Genomic DNA, 18,706 nt, shown 5'->3' on the forward strand with positions numbered 1-18,706 from the left:
GGCCTTTGCAATAGCAAGTCCCATAGTGTGGAACCTACACCCCTTACAGATGTGCACGAATTGTATTTTGCAATTCGATTCGAGCTTGAATCAAATAGCAAAATACTCAAATTGATGCATCAAAACAGCAGCCATTGCCAGCTGTTTCAATTAATCAACTTGAATGAATTTAAGGGGTTCGGGCAGAGGAAACAATGGAGAACTTGTATCACCCCATTGTTCCCCATGGGTAGGAGGTAGGGAGACCAAAGTGGCTTGGGTGGTAGGGGATGATGGGTGCTACCCGCCACCCAACCCACAAAAGAAATGGGCAAGCAAATAACTTTTTAACCTTCCCCCCCAAACCATAGGATACAATGGGTGTTTGGTGGAAAGGTTAACCAATTTTTAGATATCACCCACTTGCCCATTTCTTTTGTGGGTTGGGTGATAGGTAGCACCCATCACACCATACCAACCAACCCACTTTGGTGTCCCTAGGACCTACACATGGCCAACAATGGGGTTTTTCAAGTTCCCCATTGTTCCCTATGGCTTAAACTAGCAGAGTGCACAAATTTTGCAACCCTGCTTTGAACAGAAGCTCACAGTCCCTCCCAACACAGAACACCACATTTTGCCCAACACACAGTCCAGAAGTGGCCCAAAAAGAATCACTGACCCAGAATCCATGGCCAGCCAAAGTGCCTGCGCTGCAGTAACACCTTTGGCACAATTTGCCTCTCACACACAATGACGACTCCTTGCTTCCTATTACTGTAACAGTTGCCACAGCAGCAAGTTAGTCTCAGGGTCAGACATGGAGCTCATCACAGCAATCACCAAGAAATATTACACAGAGCAGAGCTGCCACTGTCCCTTTCTTGCCACAACACCATCTCACAAACAGACCAAACCACAACTCAAGGACAGCAGGCTGGCAACCAAGTTCTGCATTTGTCAGTTTGAGACCCAGCAAAACCAGAGAGTTAACAGCAATCAATAGCACAAGCAGCACATAATACTTATTCAGTGCTGAGAAAACCACAAAATCAAACCTTTCTTTCATCCTGCCTGCCACAGAGAGACAGGACAGAGCAGTCATGGCCTGATGGACCAATAGTCTGACAAGAAACAAAGCTTATACTCTTACCATAAGAAGAAGTGTTTTTTCTTCTGCAGTGTACATCCCTGCTTGCCTGTGTCTGGATAACACCACAGCATCAAACTGATGCTGGGCCCCAGGTGACAGCCTAACACATGGGTCAGGGCACTAGCCCATCATCTCATTCGCCATGATAGTGGCATGCTTGTGTGTCTAATGTCAGCAGCACTAATAGGCAGACTGACACATCTGGGTTTGAGGTAGGTCAGACTGGGGTGAGCTGCCAGTGTTACTGCGGTGGATGGGGGTGACCAAGAGTCACTCACCTTTCATGGCCAGCTCGGGATAGCCCAACCACTACACCATGTCAGTGCCCAAGTGTGAGCGATGGCGTGTCACCACACCCCTGGCCATGGAGAACACCCTCTCACTCTGGACACTGGTTGGTAGTCACGAGAGGCAACCATCACCAAGTCCAGCCAGACTTGGCAATGAGTTGGCCAAAACTCCGCCCTCTTTCTAACTCCGCCGCCACAGGCAGCTGCACTGCAGGACCAAGCTCCTCCAGAAAGGGCAGCCTACAAACAACCACATCAGCGGGGACGGGGATGACTAGGGGAGTAGGCCGCTCTTGCTGTCACTTAGCATGACTAGTAGCATCACCACTCCCTCTGCCTGCCACTCTGCTCCTGTCTCTGCTTCGCACCCTCCCAGACCTCTTGGGGTTTAAAAAATTTTTTAAGCCCTAACTATGATGGTGGGGAGAAGAAGCACCTTCAAGTGGGTGAGGGCCACCCACTTGAAGGTGGTGGGTGAGGTGGTTGTGCGCTGTGTGTCACACACACACACACACTGTGTGGTGCACACACAGAAGCTAGACAAATTAACACACAACCCCCCCAAAAGCAGGGTTTATTTGGGGGGTGGGGCCTGAGCAACCATGAGGCAAATCTAATGGAAGGGAAGGCAAGGGATTACCGCGGCCTCTCTAACGCAAGCCCATTCCTCCTGTCCTACCCCTACTCACCTAATCCCCCTTCCTCAAACCAGGCCCTATTTAAACAACTCTAATAACCTGCCCGGCGGTGGGGGCGCTCACCTTCCAGTGACTTCAGCTGGGGACTTCCGTTTTGGCCTCTTCGGCTGGCGTCTGCCAGGTGTTGCTCTGGGAGGCACTCTGGGACAAGCAGACACCAGGACTCAACAGTTGGGAGGAGGGGAGGTTAGTGCCAGCAGGTGGGCACCCACACCCACCCAAAACAAAAACCCAAAAGAAGGGAAAGAGAGAGCCTGGCAGGCTGGACACCAGACAGAACACACCAATCTACAAAAACCAAAAATTGATCCTTTTCACTTTCAGCTTTTGAATCAACCAGTTTCCCATTATTTCTGAACATAAGAAACTATGTTTTTTCTCCTAACGGTGGTAGCTTCAAATAAACAAGGATCTGAAACTATAATTTGATCCTCAACTAGCCACATTTGGGAAACTGTGGTTTATTTTCAGTTCAGACATGAAAAATCTCAATGTATTCAAACCAAAAGTGGGAGCTTTCCATTTCTTCCCTCATGAATGGAGAAGAGGGGAGGACAGGGCAGACTACTCCAGCTAAAGTTTCACTGTGGATTGCTCACAATAATTTAAACAGGAGATTCAGCTCACAACTTTGGCCCTACAGCTGCTGTTAGACTACAACTCCCATCATCCCCTGCCACAGTGACCAAGGGTGATGGGAGTTGTAGCTGGAGGACCAAAGTTGTGTAGCCCTGCTTTAGATGCTCATCTGAACTGAACTAATTAAAATTTGATCATGGGGATGTGAAACAATCATGCTCACATGGTGTGTCATTTCACTGTGAATGCAACTTCTGATTTCTACCCCCAACATTTGATCATGTGTTTAGCACATCAGGCTTTCACTGAAATTTCACCACCTACAGAAGGCAGTTCAGAACTTAGGTGCACACTCTGAGTCGCATGCTATCAATGCACGTTTCAGTGCACTTTTAGAGGTATATGAATCCACCCAGCATTTATAGTTACACTGTGCATTTTTAGCTAGAACAGCACCATACTGAGAGCCCAGGAGCCAGCACTCTTCATCAGTGGCTTGCTATCAGATACCCAATTATGGTACACAGCATGCTTTGTAATTTATCAAAACTATGATTCCACCAGGCTCTTTCCTTAAAAGGCAAAGGATAAGCACAAGGAGTAAAGAAGTGTCTCCTTTACTTTCAAGTTAATATGGTTATGCCTACAGAGTATTAACTGAAAAGCAACAGAACTGTTTTTACAACGGGCAACATTAAAAGATAGCAAGCAAAACTGAAAATGAGTACTGTAACCAAAAGAGCACTGTGGACAAGTTGGGGGTGGGCAGGAGGGAAATCACAAGAATAAAGAACTCGTTTGCCTTCTCATTTGTATCACAACAGAGTCTGTCAATAGACAAATAGCAGCCTCTTTGTTCCCCTTTTTACAAGTTCACACTCACTGCTATATCCCTTTCAGCGCAGTAGACATTTATAACCACCAACCAAATACCCGATAACTGTGACACCATCCATTTTTCAATAAAGGAAAAGCCCTGTTACTAAGAAGCAGTGTTTGTACATTGCGGCCACTTTGTACATGGCACAACACCACCCAAATGTTTTTAAATGTTTTGTGAGCAGCTGCCAATTTGCTTGGGTACTTTGCAGGATGCATCTGTGCCTGGGGATGGGGGGTGGGGGGGTGGGTTCCTATAGAATGAACAGCAGTTTCAACAGTGGTCCCCACCCCCATTTTGGCTGGGAAGAGAACATGGGGAAAGTGGTCCAATACTCCCCTCTGCCCTGCAACAGGAAGACCTCTCATGAGATCTGATCATTTGATCTCCTGTATGACATGTAGTTTGCCCACCTTCCCATCTTCAGTCAAGGACTTTATACAAATTCTCTCTTCCATTGAAGTGCATTCAAGCACATTTAAAGTACCACCACTCTTCCCTCATATGACCTTGCCCACCAATTGAGATTAGCTTTGGAGCCCTTCTGCAAGTGTCTCCACCTTCCAAGAGTAGACACCTGGCTACCAGAGAGGAGCATCTACCATGGTGGTACCCAAACAGTGGAAGTCTCTCTTTAGACATGTGTTTCTGGAACATTCCATGCTATACTTTAGGCATCCAAGTCTGCTATCTTGTGCCCTAATGGCTTCTACAAATTTCTGAGACTCTTTCAACCGCCCTTCTGCATTTATTGATGTTTTCTTTGTTTTTACTTGCTGGTGACAGTGTTTCAGCAGAAGTCAATGAGGGCCCTTTTATTTAATATTTTATTTAATGCAAGTTATACCCCTGCTAACTGAGCAAAGAGGCACCTTTTACCGTGGTGATTCTCTTCATTTAGCAGGGGGAGAGTAACTGGCCCTATCCACCCCCAGCACAGTACCTCCTCCAGTGACTGTAGCTGGGGTCTTTTTTATGTTTCTTTTTAGAATGTGAGCCCTTTGGGGACAGGGTTCCCTCTTATTTGTTTGTTATTTCTCTATGTAAACCGCCCTGAGCCATTTTTGAAGGGCGGTATAGAAATTGAATTATTATTATTATTATTATTATTAGCAGCATACTGTCTCAACTAGTCTCTCTAGATGGTTTACATCCTAAGTAACATTATTGTGGTTGTTATGTGTGCTTGTTTTAATCTTGTTATCTGACGCCACCCTCAAGCCAAATGACAATAAGGTGGCGTAGAAATTATATAACCACCTTCAGTCCTACTGGAGGTCCCACTTATTTTGAGGTACTTTAAGAGACCTTGTAGCCCTTTCAAGGCTGCTCAAAGACACCTGCCAAATAACACAACTCGCAACAACCATTAGGTGGCCTACTTCATGCTCCTTTGTTTGGTATGGTAGAGACAATGGGAGAAATATTTTATCTAATGAAAAGCTTTGGGAGTAGGGCATACGTTTAGATGCACAGACAAAAAATGCTTGCATTGCACCTCAAGGGTCCCAATCAAATGTAACCTAAGTCTTCTGCTTGTTTGGGTTAATTTTTAGTTCAAGACAACCCAGAAAGTAATGATAAGAAACTGAGAATCATTCCTACGTAATCCAGCAAGGATTCCCCTTTACAAGTAAAAGGGCTTGGGTCGGAGGGGGATGTCGGCGGAGGCGGTGCCTCTTGTGTGGCGGAGGTGGTGGCGGAGGTAGCTGCAGCAGTGGAGGTAGCCAGGATAGCAGTGGAGACGGCAGCATGGACTCCTCCCTCCCTCATGGCCATGTGGACCATTTGCAGCCCATTTCGGGCCTTTATGTGCATGCGCGCAGAGCATGATTTTATTACTTTTTAAAAAGTGTAATTTTTTGGCAGATTTTCAGCCCTTGGGGGCACTGAAGGACCACTGGGGACCCACGGAGCATGGTAGGGTACTTTGCCCTGATTTATTTTCATTTGCGGGCCGTGGGGGCCAATTTTTTATAACAACAAAAACACCATTTTTGGCCGCTTTCCCCCCTTGGGTACCTAACCCCCACAATGCCAGTGCCCCATTTACTCAGTATTTGTGGTTTCGGTATCTGTGGCATTAACCGGGAACAGAACCCCTACCAATACCGAGGTTTTCCTATATGCTGAAGATATCCCAACTCTTCATCACATCTCATCAAAGTCCTGCCATTTCTTTGCTTACATAGCCTAGCTATGTTTGGAAAGTGAAAGGGCAAGCTAGGGTGAATGCAATTTCAATTAATAAGCCAGAAGCACACCTGCCTTTGTAAAAATGTGGATCTCAGAGACTTGCAGCCTTCAGCTGCTCCTAAATTCCAACTGGAATTTCAGGCTTCAGCACAGGAGTCTCTTTAGCCAGATAGGGAACTGGTCAGAAGGCTAAAGATGGTCATTTTAAACAGGTTGCCAAGCCAGTGCTCAAATTACAGTGGGGCTGGGGGCCTCAGCCACCTTACAAATTGTTCTGTCTATTGCTTTCAGAAGGCTATGGGGCTAGCCTTCTAAATATGGCTAAACTGATATGGTTAAGTTGGGGGCAGTCCAGGGATGGGGACTTATGGCAGGGCTTTTTTCCCTTGGAAATAGGAGCCAGCCCAAAAATTTAGAAGCCAGACAATGGACAGTTTATTTATTTATTAAAATTGTCTTGTATACCACCTCCTCCAAAAACTCTAGGCCAGGCCTGCTCAACTTAGGCCCCCCCAGCTGTTTTTGGACTACAACTCCCAAAAACCCCAGCCATAGTGGCCAATAGCCAGGGATCATAGGAGCTGTAGGCCAACATCTGTAGGAGGGCAGAAGTTAAGCAGGCATGCTCTAGGCGGTGATAAAACTTAGTGACAGACATTGTGGACGGCGAGGGTAAATGGGTTTCTCTTTATCCCCTTTACACATAAGGGAACAGAAACGGGGCTGCCTGGGACAAATTATTATTTTGTTAAACCATTCTGCCTCTGAATATCCTAGCCTAGGCACCACTGTTAAAACTTCTAGGTGCCATGGTTTTTTAATACCTGAGATTTGTTGTGTCCTGGCTTCTGGATAACATTAAAATCCACTACCTATTTTCCTATAGTTCAAAACTGATGGCAACCTCGTAGCTACCCTGAGCTTTTAGAATGGAGCAGACTATCCATACAAATGAATAACAGCATCAGGAACCATTGAAGCATGTTCCAAAGTGTGTGCAAACCCCTCCCAAAATAGGACAATGATTCTTTGTCCCTAAGTAAATAAATTGCTTACACCTGTAGCAACTTATCTTTATCACTCAAATGCTACTTTCTCCAAGGACTGTGGTCTCTCTCTCTTCTGATTCAGCAAGAATGCTCTCCTGACTTCATGTATAGCTAACAGCAAACAAAATATGAAAACATCCACAATGCAATGCAATGGAGGAAAATGAGGTGAAAACTTACGACGATTAAATTGAAAGGAACAATTATTCCCGCTAATAATTCATATGAAATGGTGTCATCTTTGTTAGGGTACTGGATGGATTCGTCATTACAGAACACGCCTCGTTTGAAGGGAGTATGCCTCGCAGTCAGAATTGCAAAAGGCAAGCCAGCTAGCAAAAAGAATAAGATAATTTTATTACACAGGATGTTTCAAAAAAGCTTTAACCCCAAGCACATTCCATCCAGAGCAATAAGCAAGAGTGTGAAGGGCGCATGCAGAAAGTTGGAATGCTTCCGCTTTGATTTTCAATACATGCTAGTTCAATAAATGCTTAGGGGCTCTCTGATGACTCGGATTTGCAGGAGAAAACAGGAAGAACTTTTCAAGACCTCTCTCCACCCACACAAGTTTATGGAATGCACATTGTTTGCAAAAGTTGCATGCTTACAATAATTCTTATGGCAACTTTGGTGTCCTCTATAGCCCCTCCTTACCCATGAGCCAGCCAGATCTGCACACTTTCCCCTCAAACCAACTTCTGCTATAGACAATTGCAATTCCATTTCACCCAGTCAGAACTGTGCCACCAAAAGCAGGAATTCAGAGAAGAAGGGAGAGGAAGTCATGCAGAGGAACCTGGAAAGAACTTGATCACTGATTGTTCTCGAAAAGCAGTTGCCATTATCAGTGGACCTTTCCCTCAAATGCTTCCTTCTACACATAGGCCTTATATGAAAATATCTTCATCCTGACTATAAATGCAAAACATTCCCAAGGGGAAAAATTAATAAGAGCAGGATTTCACTAGTATATTGCTATATTTAGTTGAGTGGCTCAAGACAGTCTGGGAGCAGTACACAGGTAGGTGGATTAAGGTTAAATCCAAACAACAATCAGGACCTTCTACAACTGTGAATTAGGAGTGAGATAAGAGATGCTTATCCTGGTTGGGGTCTGGCTCCTCTAGTCACTCAGTCTTACAGCAATGACCAAGAAGTACTTTCCCATCAGTTCCATCTAAGGAGAAGACCTCCATCTACAGGGCAGACAAAATTTGCCATGAACTAGGCAGGCAAGCCCACACAGTAACTTCCATACATAAAGTTTACGAGGTATTTCTTGAAATAATTCCAGTGTCATAAGGTGTGAACAATTGCACAATGTGAGTGTGGAAGGCAAAAAGGAAACCGATTAACAAGTATAGTTAGCATCCAAAATAACAGGGGATGCTACAAAAGGCAGGAAGGAGTTCCAGCTATGGAAGCTTAAGATGGTGGAATGCTTACCTACAAAGATGAGTCAATAATTCAGAAAAATTAAAAGGGCCCTGGAAATGTCGTCCTTAAGAGCTTAAAAAGCCCAGAAAAACAAGTGAGTATAAACAACTTTGTCCAACCACATTTGCCTCACCCAAATATTATGATTTGCCCATCATAATATTTCTGCCAAAATCTGTATTGGTTTAGGCTTAACTGGGTAGTAGGTGCTTCATAATTAAGAGTGTCAATCAGCTCAACTCCCAGGAAACTCTCAATTACAAAATCCCAAGGTGAATAACACTGTATTAGAAATGTATTAGGCCCTAGTAAATGCCCTCCCTAGAGGACTGGAAGGAGTTTTGCCCATTCAACAAGACCTTTTCAACACAGGCAGAGACTGGGTAGGAGTTTTTCCATGCAAAGATTTCCACTTCTAAAATTTCTACTTGGCTACTTGAAAATCTTTGGAGATACAGTCAAGAGGAATTAATAAACATAGTAGTTTTGTTTCCCCTTAACGGTACAAATAGGGCAAACAACATACTAAATCAGATCATTATTTATGGCATTAGGAAAACTTGTACAGTAGTTGCTGTGAGCAGGAGTGAATGCAAATCTTATGCAAATGAGGGGAAATCTGCATGGAAAACTTTCCAGATGATAATGCTCTGGAAAACACACATCTCTGAACATAGGGACAAAAATTACAGCTCCAAAACAGGTTTTGTAAAACTACAACAAAAATAAATAGTGGCATCCAAGGATTTTCAACATAAGAAATTTGCCCAATCTTAAGTCCCTAGTTAGCTGCAGCTGATGCAAACATACAACACTGTTTGTGCCAAAAACCTGTGCCAAGGAAACCTAAACTCCTCTAATCCATTTTTACCATTATCAAGGTATGTTTTTTCCAATTTTAGAAGACTACTGCAAAAGGGGAGGGTACAATGTGAACCAATAAGCATGTACAAACAAATCACCATAGTGAGGTTGGGTCAAGCAGGCAGAGAGAAGCCCTAACCTATTACCTATCGTGCTCACACCTTCAGCCTGAAATCTGAAAAACCACACTGTTCACTGATTTTTTAAAAAAACTTTCAACAGTTCTAAAGTTGAGAAATTTGTTTTATAAGCCAACAGAATCAGGAAGTCAGCTCCATGTTGGGTATCAGACTCTGCAAACATGAGGCATGTGAAACCCTGGCAATGCCTCATTAATGTAAAAGCAGCTCTGCATGTTGACATTTAGGGGCTTCCTAGTCCAAAATTCCCTTGCTTCCCCTCCCCCCCACCATTTATCTTCCATCCTCATCTCATGCCATAATCAGAGTAGTAGTTCTTCTATTTCAAATTCCCTTGAGCTAAATAAAACAAACTCAAATGCTTCCCAGTTTCTTAGAGCGAATGGATGAAATTGCACATTTCCAGTTCTAAAATACTACGTACACAAAGTATTCCAGCTTTGTTATTTTCATATTATGTTAGTGATCAAGAATGTTTCTTTTTTTCCTTGATTATGTTCTTTTAAAAATGTTATTTCGGCTGTAAAGAAAAAAAGTATTCCAGCTTGGTACTGAATCTTTCAGGAACTTTCTTTTGCACATTCTCTCAAAACAAGCAGCTGAGAGCCAGGCTTTGCTATCAGAAACCCAGGGAAGATGGGTAATGTTAATCTAGTCATCCAGGGCAGAAACTCATTACATTATCCTCACTGGCCATAACCCAGAAGCACTCACGGCACAAATCCTATCTAATAAAAGGCTTGGTGTCTGTCCATGGACGGACACCAAGCGTGTGTCCGTGCCTCCCTGGCCTCTTCTGGGCATGCGCGAAGCGCATGGCCAGAAGGAGCCAGGGAGGCAGGACCGCCAGCACCCGGCGGCCATCTTGGGCGGCCAGAAGCGGCCGCCCCGAAGAAGCCGGGTAAGCGGCGGCAGGGGACACTGGCCGAGGCGGCGGCAAAGCCGCCGCCTCGGCCAGAGGAGGCGGCGCGGCCGAGGAGGCGGCAGAGCCATGGCCGAGGCCTGGCCGTGCCGCCGCTTACCCGGCTTCTTTGGGGCGGCCGCTTCTGGCCGCCCAGGATGGCCGCCGGAGGAGGCGGCAGACAAGACAATGCGGCGGTGGGCCCGGGCAGCGGTGAGCCAGGCCGGAGCCGCGGTGGGTGGCGGGCCCAGCCGGAGCCGCGGGCGGCAGAAGGTGGCGGGCCCAGCCGGAGCCGCGGGCGGCGGTGAGTGGCGGGCCCGGCCAGAGCCCCGGGCGCCGGGGGTTGGCGGGAGAGGGAATGGCGGCGAACGTCTGGAGCGCAGAGCTCCACTAGCGCCCGTTAACCAACGGGCTACAAAGCCACTAGTAGATAATAGAGTGACTACAGCTAAAATTCTTTCTTCCTTCTTCCCCCCCTCACACCCACTTCCATATAAATAAATACATTGCAAATCAATATTTGCAAGCTCTGTTACATGGTTTTTGGTCCTATAAAGTGCCACACATAAATGTGATCAAGACATAAACTTGTCATCAAAGTTGTACTCTCTTACAATACTGAATTACGAATCACATAATCCTCATTTGGTTAGACTTTTAAAAATTGGTTAATGTAATTATTTTCATGATTTTCCAAACCTTTATTAGACATTTCCAAACATACCGTGATAAACTTGTAGTGTATAGCATTTTACATAACAAGAGAAATACTGGAAAAATAATCGTAAATGAAATAAGCAACATTCTGAAAATTCACCACCATTGACTAGAACTTTGGGGCTCTCCTCATATGTACAGTATGAAGTCTCCTTTGAAACTATTACAATACAGTACCAACATTTCCACTGACTGTATCACATATTAAGCATTTTCCAATGGGGTATGAGCCACTGAGTAACTATCCCGAAACAGTTTTCCTTTAAACTGAATGATACAGCAAATTGTGAGCCTTCCACAAGAAATTTCTGCATCCCATCAGAAATCTCAACATCAAAATCTCTTCTCTATTTTAACTATACGACTATTATATTGAGCCTTAATTTTTTTTTAAGTATACAAGATATTTTCCCTTAAGCACAGTAAATCACCTTTTCAAAGTCAGTCACACAAAGTGCTAATGATTGGAAAAGAAGTAAGAAAGCTTCTTCTTTGGAGATACTGATAGAATAAAAATGGTCTCTAGCAACAATGCAACTGCAGCAAAAATATTAAATTGCCAATCAGATCTTTTTTGCATATATTTCATACATCTTTAAGTTGCCAAGTTATTGCTCTGTTGTGAAATGCCTTTCTCTCCCTTCCTCACAGATCCAAGTTTAAATTCAAGTTTAACCCAATGTATGAGGCGACATCACACTAGGACTGTCCCACCAGCCAATAAGGTGAGGTGGGGCCAGGGGCGTAACTAGGGCAAGGGGAGACAGTTGTCTGGGGGCCCACTGCCTCGGGGGGGGCAGAGGCAAGTCACATGACTGACTCCCCCAGCCACACACCTGCCCGGGCTTCCTTCAGTTATATTCATCTTCCAAAATTGATGTGAGTGTTAAGTCCTGGAGCTACCAGAACAGCATGTCTTTCTCTAGTACCATTAAATGACTTGCATCGTCCACAATTTACAAACCTTTTAAAAAAATAATTTAGGATGATGTTCTATTGTGGCACATAAGTTATATAGAAATTTTACTATGTTTTTTTGTTACCACTATTCAGCCTCATTTAAGACTTCTTTACTTCATGAGCTGAGCTTCAGTCGGGGGGGGGATTTTAAAATCTTGTCTCTGGGCCCACTCCAACCTTGCTACGCCCCTGGCTGGGGCATAACAATATACCATGGCAATATACTATGTCTTGGGTTAATTCTAAACATTATGTGGAAGAGGGAAAGTGATGAAGTGACAGTAGTTCCATGTCTCTCATAATGTTTAGCTTTACTCTGAGGCATGATTGAGGATGCACAGCATCCCCTATACAGCAAACTACTTTTTAACATTCCCAAAAATTAGCAGGTTGGGGCAAAAAAAGATGAAAGCCTTACTGAATACAGAGATCAAACTTCATGTTTTCTAGATCATGGTCTCAACAATGTCATCCCTATTATCCAGTGTTTCACAAACCTATTATAATTCTGAGAAGGGGCAAAGAACATGACATTAAAGCCCCATCTCCTCCAACCATTGAAAATCTTATTGTGCCCCTACCACCATATTCTGGAAAACCCACTTGCTCTTTTTCTTTTTCAACACCAAGGTTCTTAGGATACTAAATTCTGTACCTAATATCAACATCTATGTTTTCCTTGTTCTCACCAAAGGAGGAGAGCTGGCCTTGAGGTAGCAAGCATGAATTTTCCCCTTTGCTAAGCAGGTCTCACCCTGGTTTGTATTTGAGTGGGAGACTACATGTGTGTACACTGTAAAATAGCCCCTTAGGGGATGGGGCTGCCCTGGGAAGAGCATCTGCATGCTTCCATGCAGAAGGTTCCAAGTTCCCTCCCTGGAATCTCCAAGATAGGGACTCCTACCTGTAACCTTAGAGAAGCCATTGCCAGTCTGCATATACAATGCTGAACTAGATGGACCAGTTGTCTGCCTCGGGATTAGGCAGCTTCCTATGTTCTTAAAGTCTTACAGCTCTGAACTAAGGAAAGGTTTCCCAGCACTGAGTGCCTTTGGGGGAAGAGAGGGACAACGTACCTAATTCACAAGTTACCACACATGCAAACACCACAGAGGAACACCACTGCTGCTCAAATACTGAGCTGAAACATTCAGCACAGCATTTCAGATGTACCACCAGTCCCTTTCCAACTCATTTCCAATTTGTACTTTGATGTTTTGGGCATGCTCTGTTTTCAACTCAGCAGGGGTATAGCTATAATTGAGCGAATGGTTTCAAAGAACCCAGGCCCCCCAAGCTCCACCCCTCATTTTCTTCATTATTTCCCTCACTCCGAGGGCCCGCCAGGGAGAGGGGCGAACATGGGCCCCCTCCTCCCTAGATATGCCCCTGCAACTCAGGCTCCAAAGTAGTCCATTTGACCAAGCCCAGTATCAGGCTGATCAGATCAGTAATTGAATTAATTTGGTAAAAGAGGCTTATATAGGGAGTACAAGCCTATGCCTCAAGTCTAGCTGCATTAGTCTTGAATCCATAATTATGAAGTGTTTTTGACAGGAAGAGCTAATAGCCTTATTTATGGGGTTCCACCCTTCTTCCAAGAAGCTCAGGGTTCAATGTTCTAGATCACAAACAATTTTCTCATGCATGTTAGATTGAGCGATAGTCACTGGCCTGAAAGCACACAGTAGGTCCAGGGGTTTTGAATCTAGGTGTGCCACGTTCAGCCCCAACACTATGATTGCACACTATGATTAGCTAGAAACCAATTAGAGCCTCAACAGGGGTTACAAGAGAGGTAAGCAACTGTGGCACTCCAGCTGTTGTTGAGCTACAACTTCCATCACCCCCTGTCACAATTTTTTTGTGGCTGAAGAATTATGGGAGTTCAAGTTCAGCAACAGCTCGAGTGCCAAGGCTGCCATCACCTAGGTTACAGGCTTTGCTTTGAGGTCATTTCTTTGGCACTTCTAATGTGCAAAGTATTTCATCAATTCTGTCTAAGTTAACAAAAATAAACTTTCCCCATGCACTGCATAGAGGCAAACCCAAGTCTGCCACCAAGCATACCCTTCACAGGGAGCTGCAGCCAATCCTTGCTCACTTATACATGTACCTGTGTGATAAATGTTTGCAAACATGTACTGGTTGCATTCACACTTTACATGTGTGAATGTACACCTAAAATGTGCTTAAGTATATACTGTACCTAAAAATGTAACATGTGAATCTACCCAAATCTTACTTATACACTTCATTCCCAGTTTACAGAGAACTGAGATAGAAACAACAAAGATAAGTCAGTAACGATATGACTGAGCAAGGATTTGAATCAATGCCTTTCAGTTCTAAGACCATTATTGTACCTCCCGGTCCACTCTGAAAAGAAAAAGAGAAAAAGAGCAGCAGGAGCTAAAAACACCTCAGGAAATAAAAATATTCTTAGATTGTGGGTATGCAACCACAACAGGCCAAACAGAGCCCAGTGTTCTATTTGCATCCTGCTTCACCACTCCCACGAAACCTGCTTCTCCTCCCGTGAAACTCGCTCCCACTTACACATACAATGTTACACCCTGGCACAGCCCTGAAACAGGTTCTAAATGGTCACGTTCCTGAGGAAAAGGTTGTACAAGGGAGGTTTATAATGTGCACAGCCAATTAATTTGTTGCATGCCAGATACAGCCACCAGAATCCACATGGGCCCTAGAAGAGCAGACATCTTTACTGCCATGAGTAAAGTAAACAGAAATCCAATTAAGGGCCAGGGGACAGGCAGCCATCGCTTTACACACTACAGGTGGCCAGCCTGGCACAAGCAGTAGGAGCTTCGGGTAAACCTGGAAAGAAACTTGACCATCTGTGGCCTTGCTGTGGAGCTAGGCTTGCCTCTCGTGTGGCACTGCTGCCTGTTCCCCAACACCACAGACTGATGCAAACAAAAGAAGGCCAAAAGGTAGAAGTCGGAAAGAGGGAGGGTATTGGGGGGCTAGAACAACTTCGTTATGAGGAAAGGCTACAACATTTGGGGCTTTTTAGTTTCAAAAAAAGGAGGAGCAACTAAAAGGAGATATGATTGAGATTTATAAAGTTATGTGTGTGGAGAGTCGTTTTTTCTTCCTCACAACACTAGAACCAGGAGTCATTCCCTGAAACCAATTATCCTAAATTTCCTGGAAGACAAGAGGAAATACTTCTTCACACAGCACATAGGTCTGTGGAATTTGTTGCCATAGAATGTGATGGCCACCAGCTTGTAGTCTGAGGCAAGTTCAGGAACAAGCCTACCAAATGGATACTAGTCTTGAGGACTACCTCCAGGCTCAGAGGCAGGACACCTTCCAATTTCAGTTCAAGGGAAGGAACAGCAGAAACAGCATGCCCATCTCCTCCTTGTGGGCTTTGCCCCCCGAGGTATCTGGTGGGTCATTGTGGGAAACAGGATGCTGGACTATAGAGACCTTGGACCTGAAATCGCAAGACTGCTCTTACGTTCTTATTAGATCTGATGAAACTTAGTAGCTTGCCACATATATCTTGCCTGGCTCTGTGGCTTGTCAAGACACCAGCAGGGCCATCCTGAAACCTGACATGCTGCTGTTTACCAATGTATGCCTCACTTGCAGCCCAGAGACCTCTTTCCATGCTCCCACCACGAGCCATTTCTGAATAGAATCGCATGTACTTAAGTGATGCTGGCAAGATGTAGCACTCTTCTACCACCTCTTGCAGAAAAATGCTACATACAGCAGCCACCTTAGACTGCCTTCCCAAAAGGCTAGCACATACAAGCAAGTCCTCCAATCAAAGACTAACACACACTTCTGGAATCAACCACAAGTCTCTTACAAACAGCTAACTGAAAATATAAGTACTCCTATTGCAACTTGCCTAGAGTGCAAGAGGCTGTTAGTTCAAATCCCCGCCAGTGTGCTTCCCAGACTGTGCTTAGTAAATACATTTGTAATCACCTATATTGGGCAGCACTGATATAGCGAGGTGCTGAAAGGCATCATCTCATACTGAGCGGGATAGAGCATTGGTAGGTAAACCCCTCCTGTATTCTACCAAAGAAAATCGCACGGAATGTGATCACTAGGAGTCAACACCGACTCAACAGCACAATCTTTCCTTTTTCCTCTTCTATTGCCACCAATACTGATACTATTTGGAGGCCACAGATGCAATAATAAAAACAGCACAGCTGACTGTACTTGCATTCTGGTGGCATCTCAGGAAGCATGACGTTCTTGGAAAGAGCAGCATTCCAGGATGAATGCCTTTTGCTACGAAACTGGGATCCCTTCTCTCTTGGCACAGCACTTGCTAAAAGAAGAGAGAGGAATGCCTCACAGGGCCATGGTCTGCCTCTACTACAGCCACTTTAGAGCGATACCCAGTGCTACAAAGAGCACAATCCACTGCCTTTCTTGGCAAGATACAGGACTGATAGATTTCACAGCAGCTACTTAGGGGATGGGGCTGCCCTGGTAAGAGCACCTGCACACTTTCATGCAGAAGGTTCCTTCCAAGTTCCCTCCCTGGCATCTCGAGATAGGGCTGAGAGAGGCTCCTGCCTGTAACCTTGGGGAAGCCACTGCCAGTCTGTGTAGTATAATACTGTGTAGTATAATACTGAGACAGTATTGTGTAGACAATACTGAGTTAGATGGACCAAGGGTCTGACTCTGTATAAGTCAGCTTCTTATGTTCCACTTGAAAGGAGGTGATCCACACCACAGTGTGACTTGCAGTGCTAAGCATCCCCTTTCTGAGTAAGAGAGGGTGTGGATTATACACTAAGCAAAACTGCAGGAAAGCAGTTAGTTCCTCTCTTGTTTAGGTGTGCCTCCCCTCACCCCCGCCAACCCAGATTAAGGATTCTCTTTTCATGATGCTTTGTGAAATGCACTCCAGGGCATTTGATTTAGTCCCAATTTCTGCCTAATTTCAAGCCTACCCTCCCACTTTTAAAATGCGAGAAACATGATTTTTAAATCAGAGGTGTGATTTGCAGAATAAGATGCAGATTTCTATGCCAAAAAGCCCCATTTTGTTCTAGTGAAATGCTATCACAAAATCAAACTTCAATAGAAGGGTCCCAAAATACAAAGCCAGGACTAGCTTTGCAGTTCTTTTAGTTGCACTGAGTCCTCCTGCCCTCCCCCATCCCCCGCCACCCAACCACCCACCCACCCACACACACATATCACAGTACTGAGCATAATGATGCTGACAGATGAACACAGCAAAGAGCAAAACTTTTGTATAAAAGCAAACAACCAAGTATCAATAGCTTTAAAAAGGTCTACACACCCATCTATAATGACAAAAACAATTTAACAATCCCTTTAACTTCCATTTTGTTTCTGCCATATAGCTATAGAAGCCATATTTACTTTTATTTAGAACATAAGAACAGCCCTGCTGGATCAGGCACAAGGCCCATCTAGTCCAGATTCCTGTTTCACACAGTGGCCCATCAGATGCCTCTGGGGAGCCCACAGGCAAGAGGTATGTGCATGGCCTCACTCCTGCTGTTGCTCCCCTGCAACTGGTATTGAGAGGCATCATGCCTCTGAGGCTGGAGATGGCCCACAACCATCAGACTAGTAGCCATTTATAGACCTGTCCACCATGAATCTGTCTAAGCCCCTTTTAAAGCTATCCAAGCTGGTGGCCATCACCACATCCCATGGCAAGGAATTCCATAGATTAATTATGCACTGTGTGAAAAAAGTACTTCCTCTTGTCGTTTTTGTCCACTCCCTTCACTCCATGCATAATCCTATAAACCTCAATCATGTCTCCCTTTAGTTGCCTCTTTTCCAAGATAAAGAGCCCCAGACTTTATGGTGACTAAACCTGTATGCGGTACTCCAGATGTGGCCACACCATAGATTTGTATAAGGGCATTATAATATTAGCATTTTTATTTTCAATCCCCCTTCCTAATGATTCCTAGCATGGAATTAGCCTTTTTCACAGCTGCCACGGACTGAGGCAACACTTTCAATGAGCTGTCCACCACGACCCCAAGATCTCTCTCCTGGTCAGTCACCAACAGCTCAGATCCCATCAGCGTATATGTGAAATTGGGGATTTTTGCCCCAGTGTGCATCACTTTACACTTGCTTACACTGAACCACATTTGCCATTTTGTCACCCAGTCCCCCAGTTTGGAAAGATCTTTTTGGAGTTCCTCACAATCTGTTGTGGATTTCACTACCCTAAATAGTGTCATCTACAAGTCTGGCCACTGTGCTGGTCACCCCAACTTCTAGATCATTTATGAACAAGTTAAAGAGCACTGGTCCCAGTATCGATCCCTGGAGGACCCCACTTCCTACCTATCTCCATTGTGAAAACTGTCCATTTATTCCTACCCTCTGTTTCCTGTCCTTCAACCATTTACCAATCCACACATGAACCTGTCCCCTTATTCCATGACTCTTAAGTTTACTCAAGAGCCTTTGGTGGGGAACTTTATCAAAAGCTTTTTGGAAGTCCAAGTATACTATGTCAACCAGATCATCTTCATCCACATGCCTGTCGACACTCTCAAAGAACTACAAAAGATTAGTGAGGCAAGACATTCCCTTGCAGAAGCCATGGTGGTTCTCCTCCAGTAAGGCCTTTTCTTCTATATGCTTAACAATTTTGTCCTTAAGTATGCTTTCCATCAATTTACCTGGCACAGAAGTTACGTTTACCAGCCTGTAGTTTCCCAGATCCCTTCCTGAAAATTGGAGTCACACTGGCTATTTTCCAGTCCTCTGGCACAGAACCTGATTGTAGGGACAAGTTATATATTTTTGCTAGGAGATGGGCAATTTCACATTTGTGTTCCTTCAGAACT

At 44.6% G+C, this 18,706-nt stretch overlaps 1 protein-coding gene across 2 annotated transcripts in view; it reads right to left on the reverse strand.

The window, feature by feature from the left end:
- Window positions 1-18,706, reverse strand: part of PLPP1 (phospholipid phosphatase 1) — a 116,753-nt gene that overhangs the window by 60,622 nt on the left and 37,425 nt on the right. The window contains exon 2 of one of the 2 annotated variants that reach the window (XM_053288230.1): window positions 7,005-7,156. The exons of the other annotated variant lie outside the window; for it this stretch is intronic. Coding sequence (XP_053144205.1) covers window positions 7,005-7,156 — 152 coding nt within the window. The remainder of the gene's footprint in view (window positions 1-7,004; window positions 7,157-18,706) is intronic. 2 annotated transcript variants of the gene reach the window in all.

This window comes from Hemicordylus capensis, chromosome 2 (genome assembly GCF_027244095.1).
Source record: "Hemicordylus capensis ecotype Gifberg chromosome 2, rHemCap1.1.pri, whole genome shotgun sequence".
Taxonomy (NCBI): domain Eukaryota; kingdom Metazoa; phylum Chordata; class Lepidosauria; order Squamata; family Cordylidae; genus Hemicordylus; species Hemicordylus capensis.